General features: G+C 39.3%; 1 protein-coding gene across 3 annotated transcripts in view; it reads right to left on the reverse strand.

Annotated features, from left to right (window-relative positions):
- Positions 1-19,023, reverse strand: part of LOC104232666 (crossover junction endonuclease EME1B-like) — a 33,084-nt gene that overhangs the window by 4,831 nt on the left and 9,230 nt on the right. For 2 of the 3 annotated variants that reach the window (XM_070155578.1, XM_070155576.1), the window contains one exon: positions 6,399-6,488. The exons of the other annotated variant lie outside the window; for it this stretch is intronic. In XM_070155578.1, coding sequence (XP_070011679.1) covers positions 6,399-6,488 — 90 coding nt within the window. The remainder of the gene's footprint in view (positions 1-6,398; positions 6,489-19,023) is intronic. 3 annotated transcript variants of the gene reach the window in all.

The following is a 19,023-nucleotide window of genomic DNA, read 5'->3' on the forward strand; positions in this document are numbered from 1 at the left end:
CTTAGAGACTATTTTAAAAGATGCGATGAATTTGGCCTAAGAGAAAGAAAGGTTCCTAAACCTTGTCCAACTAGATGGAATTACATGTATGAAAGTTTAGTGTTGCATATGAATATAGAAACCTCATAAACTCAACGTTTAATGCCCATGTAAGTGATGATGATGAGCCCCTTACAAATGCGGATTGGGATAACGTTAAAATGCTTGTAGATTTTTTAGAAAAAGTTCATATTGCTACAAATGAATTTTCTAGGCAATATTATCCTACTATTTCTAACCGTTTAGTTTATATTGCAGAACTTGCAAATTTGTTTGCTCATTTTTCAGAGGGTGCGGAAATTTATAAAATTGCTATTGATTCTATGAGAAAAAAGTTTAAAAAATATTTTTTCCCTATTCCCCTATTTATAGTGTTGCTGTCTTGTTAAATCCTACTACGAAATTAGCAGGTCCTCATTTTTGGTATGAAACTGTTTATAATGGTTTAGCACTTGAAGATGAGGAGTTGTCTAAACTTCCGGAAGCAATAGCCTCAATTAGAATAAATGCCTAAGCTATTTATAATGCTTATCAAGTTGCATTAGATCATGTTAGACCAAATGTTCCAACTCCTTCTGGTTCTCAATCATCTAAAAGAACTGCGGGAGTAAGAGCACTTAGTGCTTGGGCGGGGTTCGGGGGTTCTCAAGGTTCTACTACTAATAATTTTTCACAACTAAATGAGCTTGAAGTTTATTTGTCACAGGGATATGAGAAAGTGAATCTCTACGGCTCCTTTAATATTATTTTTTTTTTGGCAATCTACTAGGCAAGCGCCTAGGGCTAGTTTTTTATTAATAGAAAAAGGAATAGTTTTTTATTAATAGAAAAAGGAACAGTACAACAATTCGGAGAAGTACAAATAAGGGGGACAATAGCACCCGTATTGTTACCCATATGCCTTGGCTATATAATCACTCCTCTGCGCCTCACATTGCCTTATGATTGTAGCCTCATGTAAAGGATTTATGGTGTAGCTGCCGGTAAAGTCTCACGAGGGCATATAATCTCATAGTCATGTGGATATTTTTCCGAAGGCATAGGACCAAGGCAACACAAACCGGGCTAAAACTTACCTTACTAATCCTATTGAGGCAAAGAAAAACCTCATCTTCTAGCAAGCATGTAAAAAATAGGAACTTGAAAGTACCAAGTACTTTATGATCGCCATAGAGTTTATAACACATTCTATGACGCTATTACAAGTGATGATGCTTTGAAAATGATAAACTAAAACAATGTAGAAATTAGAATCTTGCCCCTCATTTATCAAACTTGTGAGTTCTTCAATTTGAACTTCCTTAAAATCCTCTTTAACTGTCTTCAAATAATCTTCAAAATTCTTCATTTCTTCTCGGATCTATTGGACCTCGTAGATGTGGAGGTTGCAACCCCTTTTTGCTTTGCAACTCTCATTGGGAGTTGCCTGAGTGTTATTTCTTGAGTCACCTTCTTTTTTTCACTATGCTTAGGAGAGAAATCTCCAATTGTAGCCACCTCTTCCAAACAAGATTCAATCAATTCATCTTCTTTTGCTTCGTCGGAGATGGCAACAGGTAAGTTGGCCTCAAGTTTTTGATTAGCTTCTTCTTGTATAACCATCCACAATGGTTCATGCCTCTTCAATCTCTTTGCACTACATGGTTCATGTCTCTTTGCCACTGAAAATTTCAGCTTCTGTGCAGTCGTTTTTGAGCCAGATGAAAATGCACTTCTGTGAGGTTTTGGACCGCCCAAAGCATCCAATAATGCACGGTCATGGTCTGAGATCAAAGCCTTGTTTGAAATGTCACCTGACTGTTTAAAACTCTCCAAGTCTACTGCTGCGATTTTCTGAAGTTGTTGCTGCTCAGATGGAAGAAGCATTTCAGCCTGATCTGCCCAGCTGCCTGGGGATTTTGGCTGCCTATTATTTGATGTTGCATCTCGATCAACCAGCTGCTTTCCCATCCTAACATTATTGGAAGCACTATAATAATGCTGTTTGTCACGCCCTGCATAGAGTTCATTCTCCTTCACGCCTGCTGAATTTTTCATGATCTGGTGCCCTGGTGGAATAGAATCCTTGTCGACGTCCTCAAAGAACTGCTCACAATGCACAGCAGCTGCTACAATCTGCTTCTGCTGCACCTTCTTCTTCTTCTTCCCTGTTGTTGTCGTTGAGGTTGAGGTTGTTGTATTGAACTGGTGTGCATTGGTTGGAGTTGTATTGTTCTTATTGATTGTCGGATAACTGTCCATCGACTCAACGTCCAAACTGAAAACTGGAGCAATTGGTTTTTGTTGTTGCTGTCCATCTTTTGGTGCTTGCATGACTGACCTTTGATTGTTTTCAATTAGCTGTTGATGTCTTGTAGTTGGTGTTTCTTCATGTCGTTCATTCACAGAAATTGCAGCACGATTGTTAACCTGCTGCTGCTGCGCAAACTGCTTTGGTACTACTTTGTGGTGCTGTTTTCCTGCTTTATTGACGTTCACTTCAGAAGCTGCCCAGACTTGAGTATCACAATCAGTAGAGATATCATCTGCAATCCCCCTGTTCTCCTCTTCATTTCCCTCAGATTGTTCAGCCCATCTCAAGAGCTGCCCAGACTCACCTTGAAATTCACCAAACAACTCCACTGATTGTGATGGTACTTCAAACACTGAGGTGTTTAGAGTAACCAAAGGTTGTTTTACCATAGTGGTATTCAACATCATTGCATTTTGAGCTTCCTTGATAATTTCTTCTATGTGCGGGCTGGAAAATTGCAGCGTAGGTGCATTGGAGGTTTGAGCTTTATTTCCCATTTGTTCAGCTACAAACGGACCATGTCCTTTGATGCATGAGCTGACAGAAGAATATTGTTCTTTACAAGGGCTGGAGTTGAAGAACTGTTTTGATCCATGTTTTCTGCAAAATGACTTGCCACCAGTTGCAAATTCTGTCCAGATTTCGTCCCACCATCTTCATTGGCATTGTCAATTGCAGCAAATTGATTTGAAAATAACTGCTCAACCTTGTGCATCTTGTTCTTGTTGGGAGTGTTATTTTTGCTGGTTGACTGATTGACAGTTGTCCAAACTTTATCTGTTGCCTGACCATTTGGTATTTTTTGTACTTGCACCAAATTGGTAAACCCTTCATTTTTTTTTCATCTCATCTTGCTTTACAGTAGTCCTCACCTGCGAATGACTAACACCATCCATAGGCTGCCCAGCTTCAATTGGTATAGCAGCAGCTGTAGTCAGATTATCAACAATTTGCCCAGGTCCCTGTGTATCAACCACCACACACAAGTGTCCATCTGTTGGTGTTGCTGTATCTTCAAAAATACCAGCATCAGTGTTCCTAATCACTTCACAATTTGAATCAGCTACATTAGTTATACTCATGACCCCTTCACGATTCAAAACCAAAGCAGAAGTAGTGGCTTCTCCAGGTACTGTTCCATTGCAATTCACATGAAATGCTGTCTCACCTACTGATATCCCTTGCTGCTTATCAATTATTGAGGTCTCACCTACAGTTATACCATAATCTGCTCGATGCATTACTTTCTCAAAGTTCACTTTTGTATTAGCTACATCCAGTCCTGTTCCTTTAACAGCTTGTTGCATTTTTTTAGCATCCAACAATTGCCTAAGATCACCTTGAAACTTCTCTACAGATGTTTGATCACCACGATCCTCGACTGCCCTGTTCCCTACAGATTCTTGATTCTTGGACACAATCAAGCGACATGTATGCTCATTATGACCTTGACGTCTACAACATGTACAATATAAAGGTAAGTTGTCATACACGATCTCTTGGGCTGCTTCTATTATTTTTCCAGTACTTTCATCCACATATTGCAAAGTTGCTCTCTTTGGATGCTTGGCTAAAAGATCAAGGATAATTTTGCTATGTTGCTCGGACTCTCCAAAAGTGTGGCCGCATCCGTGTCGGATCCTCCAAAAATGCACTAAATTTGGAGGATCCGACATGCACCCAACAATACTTTTGAATAGTCCGAGTAACAGTAATTTTGACCCTAGCAGTGCTAGGTCTCGTTTTGGACTGCGTTGCCTTATCTACAGCAATGGGCTGCCCAGCAGCAGCTGCTATCGACAACAAAGCTTTTCTTGCAAAGAGTTCAGGCGACAAGTTTGGCAAAGAAATCCAAACTGCTGCCATAGATGTTTCTTCTCTAGGATTAAATCCAACAGTCCATGGAAAAATTCGAAACTGATGTTCTTCTCCATTATAAGGTAAATAATTTACAGATCTAGATAATGACATAACGAAATCTTCATACTGATCAAAACGCAACAACATTTGCCTACGCGCAAGTTGTCCTACCAAACAATTACCTTTAATAAGAAGTTGCTTGGGCAGTAGCCTTCTCCACACATTCAGATCTGGAGTATCTTGACTAATTTTCACGACAATAGCCTGATGTAATCCTTCTTCCATGGCAAATTCTGCTCGTTCCTCCATTGTGAACTGTATCGTTGGAGTTCCATGAACAATCTCGATTGGTTTAAGCTTTGTTTTTGTTAAATTTTGAGTAGTATGACTGGGAACTAGTTTTGTAGCATAAGAATTAGGAGTTGTAATTGGCTCTCCCACAGCCATAGGCTGGGGAGAGCTGATAGCGTTCATCAACACCTGCTCAAACGTCCATGAACAAGACAGTTTCAGCGGTCTTTGTTTGAAAATTCGCGGTACTGTTCACTGCTACAGTAACTGACGCACCAATTTGCAGATTTGTAGCAATTGGCTATAGATTTGAGAATGAAACTAATTGGGAATTGTTCCTTTAATATTTTGGAATGGTGGAAGAACAAAGAAAAATACTTTCCGGTTCTTTCAAGGATGGCCCGAGATATTTTAACTATTCAAGCTTCAACAGTGGCATCGGAGAGCACTTTTAGTCAAGCAAGACTTCAACTCGGTGATTATAGAGCGTCTATGAGGGAGAGCTTGGAAAAATCAGTACTTTTCAGAGATTGGATCCGTTCGGAAAGAAGAAATTTTAGACTTGCTGAATCACAACCAGAGGTAGACGAAGCTTATGAAGAAATGCTAGCTGAACTTGCGGAGGATTCTGCTTCGCCCAGAAGCGGTGATGACCAAGCTTCTTTTCTGCCACCACCAACGGAAATTCCTCCGGACCTTAATGGATTTATGAAGTTTGTAAGAGATACCATGTAACTTGTATGAACAAATATTAGTATGTACTATGTAACTTGTATTTTGGCACATCTTGATTAGCTTCTTTTCCTTTCTTAATAGTGGTATTAGCACCTTGTTGTGCTCATTCCAAAGGGGGGAGGAAGACTAAGAAAGATATTGCCATGTTTTTAATTGCTATAATAAAATTATAATGCATTGCTTTGAATATCTCTTTACAATATTTGTCTTTAAATTTGAATTAAAAAATTTAGGTCACAATTTTATATTATAATTTACAAGGAATTGCCTTAGATATTTTTATTACCATCTTTTTTTCTCTAACTTCTATAAAAAATTTAAAAAAAAGTATCCATGGGACCCACTTAGGCCCGGAACCGGCCCACTTAGCCCGGGACCATTAGTTCGTGGGCCCGGTCCCAGTCCGGTTCCTACAAAAAGCCCACCAGGACCGGGACCACGAGGCCCATTTAAATTGGGACCGGCCCAGGACCGGGACCGTGAGAACCGGCCCACACGCCACCCTTAGTTTTTTCACTTGGCTAGCTGTGAGGGCGGTGATCTTGACAGCAGAGAATATGAGGAAGAGGAAGATTAATTGTGTCAGTTAGTGCTTCATGCACAAAAACTCAAGAGAAATGCAAGTCATCTCACTTTACATTGTCAGATCGCGTCCTATTTGTGGTGGGAAACCCTGAGAAAGTTCGAACTCCGGTGAGTTATGCCAAGCATGATGAAAGAAGACGGAAGAGAAGAAGCAGGCAATGAGATATGGCTTCTCTAGCGTCTATGTGGATCGTATGGAGAGAGACAAATAGGAGAGCTTTTGACGGAGTAGAAAAGGATTTTGCACACTTGAAGGTTAGAGTCTTATTCCTCATTTCTATGCTCCTATATGCATAGAAGATTGAGTGTCTTTTGAAGAAAAACACATCTTTTTGTAAGATTTTCTACGTTTTAATATAATTCTTGTATGTGGGTGTGTTTTTTGCCCTCTTTTAATAAAATTTATTACTTTATCAAAAAATATAAAGAAGTTTCTTGGTAAGAGAAAAATTTAAGCCAAAATCGTAATCACAAATTTGAGCCAAAATAGTAATCACAACCTCGGGAGTACGTTATCAGCTTTTGACCATCACATGTGTTTATGGGCATTGGGAAATTCCAAACTTAGAAAATCAAAAACAGACCAAGCACTTACCAGGGGCTCTTTTTTATCATGTCCTTGTCAACGCAACTCTTGGGAATAAGAGAACCATTTGCATTAACAGAAAGTCTTGTTAACTTGTTTCTGTAGAACAAAAGATCATGAACTTCTTAGCACTGAACATCTTAGACATACAAAACGGTAGAATGAAACATTAACATATCTTTCAAAGCATCACATTCTTATTTGAACAAGATCAGAAAAGACATAAAAACAACTTTTTCCCCATTCAACAAAGTATAGGACTTTCTATGACCACATTCCACTAATGGTGGAGGTCTCTAGTAGGGCTGACTATGGGGGGCGGTATTACCCGTAACCGATCTGGTCCACACCGTTACAGGTCCGTCCTGGTCCGACCGGGAGGGGTAGGGGTAAGAGATTAGGGCTAAGGGGAAGGGGAAGGGGAGTGGGAGGGAACCGGATAAAGTACCCTTAGAACTGGTCCAGTTGGTAACGAACCAGTACATTAACGCTTTTATTTTTTTAAATCTAGCCGCTTTTTGATCGTTAGCCAACGGTTATTTTTTTAAAAATAGCTGTTGGCAATAGCCAAAAATGGACATTTTTGCCTCTCTACCCGCTAACACCCATCGGAAACAGCTTCTCTGCCCTTCCAGGGTAAGGGTAAGGTTGCTTACATCTTACCCTCCCAGACCCACTTGTGGAAAATCACTAGGTTTATTATTGTTGTTGTTACCCGCCAACACCCTCTACCCCATAAATTATGTTTTTAACCTCTAAGTTTGTTAAATTACACTTAAGCCCTATTTTAAAACTATAAATACCTCATTTCATTCTTTCATTTTCACACAAAACTCTCCTATCTCTCTAATTCTCTATCTCTCTCTCTAATTGCAATTAATGTTCTAGCACTCTATTCTTTTGCTATAATTTTTCAAGCATCAACATCAATTATACGGCAGTGTATTTTTCCTTAGCACTACACTACTAGTCGGAGTGATTTTCTTCCATCCACATCAATTATAAGTCGACATTTACATTGGCGTTTAGTGCACTCGTTCCAACTTTTATTAATTTTCACATTTATTTTTGTTATACCTGTGTTACTATTTGTTGTTATTTTAATTATTTAGTATTACAAATGGCTCCTAAACTGGTAAAAAAGATATATAATAAATTGACAAAGGGTATTGCTAGTTCTAGTAATCCTAATCCTATTGATGACTTCACTCACGTAGATGAAACACCTTTCTATCATGATGTTAGTATTAATTATCAATTACTAGATCACGAATCACTACAAGAACAATATGTTGATCATGAAAATTTGAGGATGAAGGAGAAGAGAATGATAACTTATAGATGAAACACCCACTAGCCAGGTTCCGACAGCTCCAACTCAAAGTCAATCTCAGTTTGGAGTTGATGTTCCATTACCTCCCACTAGACAACCAGTTGAACGTAAAAATGATCAATTTTTTGACAATGATTTACGCAGGATAAGGTTAATGAAAAAGCTATGTGTAAAATTTGTCAACAACGGTTATCTTTGAAAAATAAATCTGATCATGGCGGGACGGGGAATTTAAAGAAGCATATGAAAATTCATCACAAAGTTGTTTGGCTTGTAGAGAGTGGGTCCCCATTCTGAAACAAATCCATCCCAATCCGAGCATGGTTCTCATACTATACAACCACAAATCAACCATATGACGGGAGGTCTTCTCCTTATGACCCAAAAAAGGACTGGAAAAATATAGCAAAAATGGTTGTTGTAGGGGATTTGCCTTTTACTTTTCCATCATCTGATTGGTTTATTCATTACATACAAGAAACATATAATCATGTTTTTCATGGTTTTCCTCGAGCAACTGTTGAAATGATGTTTTTAAATTTCAACATGAATATCAAAAATATTTACGGTATTTATTTTTCCACTTAGACGGTAAAGTTTCTATCATTTCAGACATAGGGCGTAGTGTCAATGGTTATGGTTACTTAACAGTTATATGCCATTGGATAGATAACAACTGAGCTATACAAAAATGTATTATTGGTTATAGATTGTTGATGGCCGACACACTGGCATTTTTATTTCTAAACAAATTTAAAAAAATTATGATTTTTATGGACTTTCTAACAAAATTATTCTATTACTTTAGATAATGCTTCTAGTAACAATTCAGCTATATGAGTTTTGAAAACTAGATTAGCTCCACCTTGTTCCGAAATTATTCCATATTAGATGTACATGTCATATTTATAATTTAGTTGTTCAAGATGGACTTCTTTTGTTTGGCACTACTCTTGACAAAATCCGGTTTGCAGTTGGCTATATTTTCCGCTCTCAAATATCTGCTAGATATAGAAAATTTAAGATACATTGTGGTGCTTGCAAATTACCCTTTAGAAAAATTCCTAAAGAAGTTCCAACTAGATGGAATTCAGTATATGATATGTTGTCTATTGCTTACAGATATTGATTGTCGATTACCAACATGTTTAATGCACATGTTTCTTTTGTTCAAGATATGATAATAGATGATGATTAGGATACCGCTTTTCATCTTATTCAATTTTTGGAGAAAAAAAAAATATGTGCTACTAAAGAATTTTCTGGAGTATATTATCTAACTATTTATAGCATGTTAATTTATATAGTTGGAATTTCAATGTTATTTTATGAATATAAATTAAAAAAAGAATATAAAGGTGTTCAAATAACAACAACAAACCCAGTATGATCCCAACAGGTGAGGTTTGGAGAGGGTAGTCTGTACGCAGACCTTACCCCTACCTAATACAGGTAGAGAGGTTGTTTCCAATAGACCCTCGGCTCAGGAAGGGTAAGAAGAAGAGGAAAGCAAGGAAGGAAGAAAGAAGGAAGCGAAAAGAAAAAGGGAGAGATAAATGATAAGTAGTACCAAATAATAGCAACAGGGAATACAATACCTGAGATGAACAAAACCACATAACGTAAAAATTTAAGAATATGAAGGGACATGCATGCTACTAAGACAATCGGTGAACAACTAAAAACTACACACTAACCTTCTACCTTAATCCTCGACCTCCACACCCTCCTCTCAAGGGTCATGTCCTCAGTGAGCTGAAGCAGCGTCATGTCCTATTTAATCACCTCCCCAGTACTTCTTAAGTCTTGGCGGCACATTCTTATCACATAAAACACCGGAAGCGAGCCTCCACTTCATCCATCCCGCTTCGATGCGATGTACGACATCTTCATCAATCTCCCCATTACCCTGGATAAGAGACCCGAGATACTTAAAACTCGCTCTCTTGGGGATAACTTGAGCATTAAGTATTACCTCTACGTCTGCTTCATGGGTCCCGTCATTAAATCTGCACTTCAAGTATTTTGTCTTGGCTCTACTCAATTTGAAACCTTTAGACTCCAAGGTCTGTCTCCAAACCTCCAACCTCGCGTTAACTCGGCTTCGCGTCTCGTCAATCAGCACTATATCATCGGCAAATAGCATGCATCAAGGCACCTCCCGTTGGATGTGTCGCGATAGTACATCCATCGCCAAGGCAAATAAAAATGGGCTAAGAGCCGATCCCTGGTGCAACCCCATCATCACAGGGAAATGCTCCGAGTCACCACCCACAGTCCTCACCCGAGTCTTAGCATCATCATACATATCCTTAATCACCCTAATGTACGCCGCTGCTAGGCTCTAAACACCTCCACAGGACCTTCCTCAGGACTTTATTGTACGCTTTCTCAAGGTCAATAAACACCATATGCAAGTCCTTCTTCCTCTCCCTGTACTGCTCCACTAATCTCCTTAACAGATGAATCGCTTCCGTAGTCGAACGCCCTGGCATGAATCCAAACTGATTCTCGGAAATAGACACGCACCTCCTCACCCTGGCCTCCACCACCCTCTCCCAAACCTTTATAGTGTGACTCAACAGCTTGATACCCCTATAATTGTTGCAATTTTGGATATCACCCTTGTTCTTGTAAAGCGGAACCATCGTACTCCACCTCCATTCTTCGAGCATCTTTTTCGTCTTAAAAATAACATTAAACAGCCTAGTGAGCCACTCCAAACCTGCTCGCCCCACGCTCTTCCAGAATTCCACCGGGATTTCGTCTGGCCCCGTCGCTCTGCCCCTACACATCTTACGCATCGCCCCTTCCACCTCCTCTACTGTAATCCGCCTATAGTACCCAAAATCCCTCCGACTCTCGGAGTGCTCCAACTCACCCAGCACAATGCATCTATCCCCCTCCTCGTTCAACAGTTTATGGAAGTATGTCTGCCATCTTCTCCTAATAAGTGCCTCGTCCATCAATACTTTGTCATCCTCGTCCTTGATGCACTTGACTTGGTCTAAGTCGCGGGCTTTCTTCTCCCTCACATTGGCCAACCGGTACAACTTCTTGTCCTCGCCTTTGCTCCCGAGCTCCCCGTACAAACGAGCAAACGCCGCGTTCTTAGCCGTCGTAACTGCTAACTTCGCCTCTTTTTTTGCCTTTCTGTAACACTCCCGATAAGTCCTTTTTTCCTCCTCGTTTGTACTCCCCACTAGCTTCAAATAAGCAGCTTTCTTAGCTTCCACTTTACCTTGAACCTCTTCATTCCACCACCAGTCCCCTTTATGACCCCAGGAGAGCCCTTCGTTACCTCTAAGACCTCTCTAGCAGCTACCCTAATTCAATTCGCAGTTGTGAACCACATACTAGACGCGTCCCCCCTACTCATCCAGGCCCTCGTAGCCAACAACTTATCCCCCAACTCCTGAGCTTTGTCCTTGGTCAGGTTACCCCACTTGATCTTAGGTTGCCTGCACCCCACCCTCTTCCTCCTACTCCTCTTGATCTCCAGGTCCATAACTAGGAGCCTATGTAGGGTCGTGAGGTGCTCACTTGGGATGACCTTGCAGCACTAATGTTAGGTTAGAAACCCGTATTTTAGCCATAGTATTACATGCCAATGACTGCATTTTTTACGTGCGTTTGAGTTCAAATGATAGTGAATTGCACTTAGTACGTGTTTTATGCTTTGCAGGAAGTGATCCTGAGTTCAAAAGTTAATTTGGAGCTAAATTGATCAATTTAGAGCTTTGAAGTCTGAGTAAAAGCCCAATACATTAAGTCGGGATCGTGTTCGGAGGTCGTGTACAAAGTCCGGATGTTAAAAGAGGACGAAATAAGTTCACTCTGAGAAAATTACACTGCCACGCCGCAAGGCGCGGCGCAACAGTGTAAAATGCTGCCTGATGCGAAAAGTTGAGGTTGCTGATAAAATACACTAACGCGCCGCATTCCTAGTTCGCGCAAGAAAGGTTTTTTTAGTCTGAGCCCAACCCTACTTGGTATAAATACATGTAAAAACGCTATTTTGAGGAGGTTGGACATACTTTTGACATATTTTAGACCTAAGGAGGCAGAGACACAATAGAAGCAAGGCGGGGAATTCTTCTACGAGTTTTTCCTTCCTCTTCCTATTTTCATTGTTGGTTATGACTTTTAGTATTGTAGTTTTACATACTATTATGAATAGCTAATTTGTTATCTAGGGTTTTGATGGAATCTTTTGTAGGATAAATTCTTGTTATATTTTTATATAATTGAGTCGTAGTATAATCTCATTTTTGTTCAACTACATTCTTGTTGTAGTTAATTGATAGGATCCTCAATTAGTTGTGCCTATTTAGTATGCATAACTCGGGAGAGAGTGCATATTTAGGTAGTTGTTGAACAACAACACTCCTAGAGTATATGAGGGATCAATAACTGAGGGTTTAAAGGCGGGATTAGGGATAACGAAGCCTTGGGTGCGATCTGAAGTGAGCTGTATTAAAAGCCAGCTAGCGTAGCTCGGGAGAGTGCGTCTAGTAAATTGTCGTGATTACTCGGGAGAGATTTACGGTAATAAAAGTGCTCATGATCGGTAGAGAATACTTAGGCGAAATTATAGAAGACATAGCGGGAAGGATTCCGATAATTGGGGAAATATAACTCTAGACCTCCTTAATCTTGTCTCTAACCCTTAGTATCTTTAGTTGTTAATTTACTATTTTAATTTGTTAGTTAATTAGTTAAACACAAAAATCTAAATATCTATAAGTTAGGAATTGTTCAAGTTTGTCTTCTTGGTGATAGTGAACATATGTAGCTAAACCTTAGTTCTCTGTGGGATTCGACTCCGGACTTGTAAACCGGATTATATTTGCAACAACCGCTTAGTCCTTTTTATAAGGCATAGTTGGGCGTGATCATGCACAAACCTTTATCGCATTTCCTGCAGAGAAGATAATCAATCTGAGTCTTGCCTATTGAATTCTGGAAAGTGACCAGGTGTTCTTCCCTCTTCGAAAAACTCGAGTTAGCTATAACCAAATCAAAAGCTCTAGCAAAATCCAACAGTGAATTCCCTCCCTCATTCCTATCCCCAAAACCGAACCCGCCATGCACATCATCATAACCTCTAGCACTAGCCCCAATATGGCCATTGAAATCTTCGCCAATGAACAGTTTCTCTATGTGCGGAATACTACGCACCATCTCGTCCAAATCCTCCCAGAATTGCTTTTTGGCCTCTTGGTCCAAACCTACCTGAGGAGCGTATGCACTAATCACGTTTACAGTAAACCCACCAACTACCAGCTTGATACTCATCAACCTATCATTTACCCTCCTAACCTCGACCACGAGCTCCCTAAGGTCCCTGTCAACTAAAATACCTACCCCATTCTTACCCCCAGTGCTTCCTGAGTACTATAGTTTAAACCCTCCTACATCTCGCGCCCTAGTACCCTTCCATCTAGTCTCTTGAACACACGCTATGTTGATTTTCCTCTTCTGAAGAATCTTACCTAACTCTATAGACTTCCCCGTCAACGTCCCAACGTTCCAAGACCTAACTCTCAGCCTAGAGGCTTTCTTACCCCCCTTCCCACCCCTGGACCCCACCCCAGCCCCATCCGAGGACATGACCTCACTCTCACATCGTTCACTACCGCCACTATAAGCAAAAGGTATTAGGTAAACACTACCACTAAGAACAAGTAGCGGGAACAAAGGACTACAAGCTACGAACCCGAGAGCTAAAAACAACTCAAAGGCACTACTACGAGAACAGTAACACGAGCAGGCACTAGAACAATGAAGCTACCACGTCTAAGAAACTACACCTATGCAAACACAGAATTAAAATGGATAGATGAAACCTTAAGCTTAAAACACTAATAGATAAGATAGAAAAAGCAATCAATGAAAAAATAAAATAAAGTAACGGGAACTATAATCTCAACTAAAGGTCAGACAAACAGGTGAGAAATAAAACAAGAATAAAATACAATACAAGAAAATAGGTGTAGAAATACAATACAATAGCTAAAGGGGCTATAATCTACAACTAAAGGTCACAACGAAAATATGCAATAAAGATCCAAAATAAAAGATTCAAAAGAAAGATGTTAACAGGTAGATAACAGTATAAACAAGTAGGCAAAGCTATCATTAATGCAATTAATTTGACAATACTAGGGCAAATACTAATTAAAGATTCAAGAACAAACTATTAGAATATCAAAACAATAGAGGAACAATAGAACCTGGATAGCAAACGAACAAGGGGAAGCAATAATGGCGGCTTTAGAGAGAACTCGAATTGAAATCTTCCCAATTGATGTTTTGACCGAGGAATCAAGAATGAAATGTTGATCGTCCCGAAATCAGCAACCGTACGTAATCGGATTGATTCAACAAAAAATGAGACTGAAACCCGATGTATTGAAGACGATCGAAGAATTCCCGGCGACGATCACCAAGACTTTACGCGGCAGAGTTTGCACTGAAAGTTCACCGGAGTTTGAACTGAAGTTCAAAGATTGTAACAAGAAAGCAGATCTTTTCAACAATTGTGTTCTTGCAAAGATAATATCTCGATACGAGAAGTAAATTAGGGTTCCGACGAAGCACGAAACTCGTATATAGAAATTGAATTCTTGAAATTTGTAAAAAAAATTACACAATCCTAATTAACCAAGGAGAAAACAAGAATAAAAGAAAGGGAAAATGATGCAAATTGTGAGGATGAAGGAGAAATCGGGAAATGAGAGTACAGTAGTGAAGGGAATATTCCGGTGGCAATTGAAGCGGTTGACGACGGCGGAGAGTTGTACACAGAGAGAAAAAATAAAGATGAATATCTAGTTATACTCAAGGTGTTCAAATAATGGTTGAAAAATTTTAAAAGTATTTTTCCTATTCTTGGTATTTACATCGTTGTATTACACCCTCAAATCAAAATTGTTGGTGCACATAAACTTATTGAAACGATTTACATGACTTAGAAATTGAAGCAACACAAAAATCATCTCTTGCTACTTGTTTGCTCAGCGTTCAACCAAATACTAAAGTTGAAGATAAGGTAAATTGTATTAAACAAAAGGAGAGAACTCCCGTATACAGGAAGTATACCAAAAAGTAAAGAATTTACATCAGAACATGATTCTCTACAAAAGACACCTAATCTTCTATACAAGTAGGGGCTATATGAGTGCACCAAAAAGCGATCAAAGATAAAAGACTACTCTTAAGATGTGAAAAAGAAGACTCAATCTCCTCAAAAGCTCTCCTATTTCTCTCCCTCCAAACTATCCACATGAGAGCTAACGGGGCGAACTTCCACGCCTTTTGCTTTCTTCTTCTACGAAAACCAACCCAGCTATATAGCACTTCCTTTACAATGCTTGTCATCACCCATTGAACACCAAAAAGGTTCAGGATCGCCCATATAGCAGTATCAATAAATCTTGGTGCTCCGCAATCTCCCAATCTTGCATGTTCCTTCTAAATGAGAGGTCTCATACTACCCCCTACATGCTCCTTACGAATCTGTTGAGGCATCATTTCCTTCTAGTTTGAAACTCTGAAGACGTGGGGGAAGGAGACCCTCAGAGTATCCTCTCCACACCACCTATGATTCCAAAAGCTGATTCTCCTTCCATCTCTCACCCTGTAAGAGATGTTGCCACTGAAGGATTCTCAATTCTTCATGATGCTCCTCCACATGTCACACCCGAAAGGTGTTGTGGTTGCCTTGGTCCTCCAACACCCTCCCGTGAAATCGTATTTTTCTACTATGACCTCCCTCCATAGAGCATGCTCTTCTACCCCGAATATCCACAGCCATTTCCCCAACAAAGCTCTATTGAATACCCTAAGATCTTTTACTCCAAGTTCACCCCACTTCTTTGGGGAAATGACTGTCTGCCAATTCACTAGATGATACTTTCTAGTTCCATCCGTTGCATCCCATAGAAAATTCCTTTAAAGCCGCTCCAGTTTTTTTGTGATGCTCACAGGTGCTTGCAACAGGGACAAGTAATAGGTGGGCATACTCCATAAAGTGTTTTTAATGAGCACTTCCTTTCCGCTTTTTGACAAGTACCGTTTCTGCTAGCCTGCTAATCTTTTTTCAACCCTTTCGATCACTGGATTTCAAACCGTAGTATCCTTATGCGTAGCGCCCAATGGGAGACCCAGGTAAGTGGTAAGTAGTGGGAAGGGAGCCCACCTTACATCTGAGAACATAAGACAAAGCATCAATGTTAGCAACCTCACCCACCGGGAAAATCTCACACTTGCCGAGGTTGATTTTGAGACCTGATACTATCTGAAACCACTGCAGGACCTGCTTCAGGTAGGTCAATTGATCCATATTGGCATCACAGAAAACCAAGGTGTCATCCGCAAAAAGCAAATGAGAGACTCTTCAGGCACTGGGCACCTCGATCGAAGCTGAGAATCCTCTCAAGAAACCTCCGCCCGCCGCTCGATCCATAATTTTACTCAAAGCATCCATCACTAGAATGAATAGCATGGGGGATAGGGGGGTCTCCTTACCTGAGCACGGGCTACCGTTTTATTCAGAGATTAGATTAAAGCGAGAGAAGAAACTTTGCCTTTTCAGAAATAATTCAAGAAGATGACAATATCTATAATATAATACTATTTACCGGAGACGGCAGGGGCGCAGAAGAACAAATGTTACCAATTCAAAGCGAAAAACCACGAAAAGTTATTGAAAAATTACGTAAATCGTTCAAAAGAAATATGTAATTTTATTTTTTACAAGTATTGAAATACAAATAAATACTTGTAACTGGTATTAGAAATATAATGTCACACTGCATTAAATAAAATAAAAGACACTTCATAGCCTTGAATTTTTTCCATCCCTTAAAGTTTATGTGTATTTAAATATAGCAATTTTTTATATTTTAGTTTAAAAATACCCCTAATTACCCTTACAGTCCCCTTAAGTATCCCCCCACCCCTCACCTCCCTCCTCCGCATGACTGGTAGTGGTAGCGGTATGGTACCCCCAAAAAATTCTCTTACCTTGTACCCTTAATTCCCCTTAGCCTCAGTCCCCTTAAGGAACCCCCTTCCCCCGGTACCGCCCCCTTACCCAATCCCTTTAAGTACATAGAACCCTCTTCGGGAGATGAACCAGGACTTGATAGCCTTCCATTATAAACTTCAAAAGTATTTTGCTTTGAAAAACTCCTTCAGTTATCGGCCACCCTTTACTCCTCAATAACATACTCCAAAATTTTTAACTTGAATACAAGTTTCTTTGACAAATCATTAATCTGTTAGAGAGTATTGATTGTCGTGTCACCTAAAAACCTGGCATGTTAGCACTAACTTAATTATCCCAAACACTTTGTGTAATATGTACATCACAGATGCATTTGGGGCTAAACTTCTGTAGCTAAATTGTAGTTTCAATGACACAAAGCCAATCATAAGGAAGCACAGGTGTTGGAACTTGGAACACTTCTTGAAGGTCAATGTTAACTTGTATTTTTTATGCAATTATTTAACATACTATCTTCAACATCAGGGTAACCATATATACAAGCAAAATTTCTCCACCATATTGACATTTAGACTAATTTTCTTAAATATTATTAATTATTAAGTATTAAACATTGATTATAGCACTTTGACATATAAATTAGTTATTAAACACCATAATAAACTTGGAGGAAACTAGTTATCCTATAGGATATTACTATTGTGAAGATACAGTCGAAAGCAATACCAAACCCTGACTCTACCTTGTGATAACTATTAAGACTCTTTGAGCACGAGTTGAATTCTTTCAATATAAGAACAGTCTCAGCCCAAAGTACGAAGATTAGAGAAAATAATGACTCTAATGCAGGTCACTGGTCTAGATTAATCTATTAAAACTAGCGAATACAAAAAAAAAAACATGAAATCCAGTTCCCAGATTATGAAGCATTAAGCTAAGGTGTCACTTGATTCAAGTATTTTCTATGCAAGGATTATCATAAAGGGATAGTTATAGGGCAGCCTGGTGCACAAAGCATCCCGCGTTCACGCAGGGTCCGGGGAAGGGCCGCACCCCAAGGGAGTGTGATGTAGGCAGTCTGCCTTGATGCAAGCATCAGTAGCTGATTCCACGGCTCGAACCCGTGACATATCGGTCCCACGGAGACAACTTGACAATTGCTCCCAGACTCCAATAAAGGGAGAGTTATACCATAATAACGAAAGAATTGTTATTCAGTGAATAATAATGTAGGGATTATTATACGATGAATAATAGTACAAGAATAGTCATGTAGGGATTGCCTACTTTAACAGCATTTTGTATTTACATAATATTATTTTTGTTCACATTTTACATCCCCTGGAACAATATATAGATGTTTGCATAAGTTATATTAGGACTAATAATTTAATACCAAAAAGAAAAGGTTGCATTAGCTATTGCAGAGTTGTATACCGAAAATCAAATGTATTAATAGTTATGTAGTGATTATATATAAAATGTAGCGTTTTATGTTGCAAAGCGAATGTTGTATTAGTTATACGTAAAATTATGTCGAGTTTATATTTCCTTATGAAGCCAACTATATGGCTATAGCGGCATTCTTTCTTCCTGGTTTAGGTTTGCTCACTTGCATGTCTTATGAATGTGAAATAGTCTATAACCATAATCTAATGAGTCAAGTCAAATACTGAATACTACTCCCTCTGTTTCAAATTAGATAACACACTTTACTTATTAGTCTGTTCCAAAAAGAATGACATATATCTACACTGGAAATAATTTAACTTTAAACTCTTCATTTTACCCTTTTTACCCTTAATGAGAAGCTTTTATAACCACACAAATGTCATGGCCCCACAAAGCTTTTACCCCTTAAGCTTTTAAGACCACAAGTTTCAAAAAATAAAAAATTCTTAAACTCCGTGCCGAGTCAAACTACCTCGTCTAAATTGAAACGGAGGGAGTACTAGATATTTGGCTGAACGGTGTTCAACTGCAACTCAACCAGAAACCAATTCCATAAATTAAGTTTCTCAATTTTTATCTTTTTTGAAAGCACTTAAGCAGAAACCAGTTCTGTCTAATGTAACTAAAAGCATGATAGTGCAGCTCTTTTCACCCTTTTTCTTTTGTGGGACTCGTAGCAGGGCTTCTAATCTGGGATTTAGCTCCTCTTGTTGCAGCTCAGTGTCTCATTTCCACAATGTTTACTTAAGTAGAGGTGAACAAGGAGACTCCCTGTACCACCTGCCCACCCACCCAAAAAGAAATGAAAAAATATGAGCAGAACACTTTCCTTCCGA

Source organism: Nicotiana sylvestris, chromosome 8 (assembly GCF_000393655.2).
Source record: "Nicotiana sylvestris chromosome 8, ASM39365v2, whole genome shotgun sequence".
In the NCBI taxonomy this organism is placed as follows: domain Eukaryota; kingdom Viridiplantae; phylum Streptophyta; class Magnoliopsida; order Solanales; family Solanaceae; genus Nicotiana; species Nicotiana sylvestris.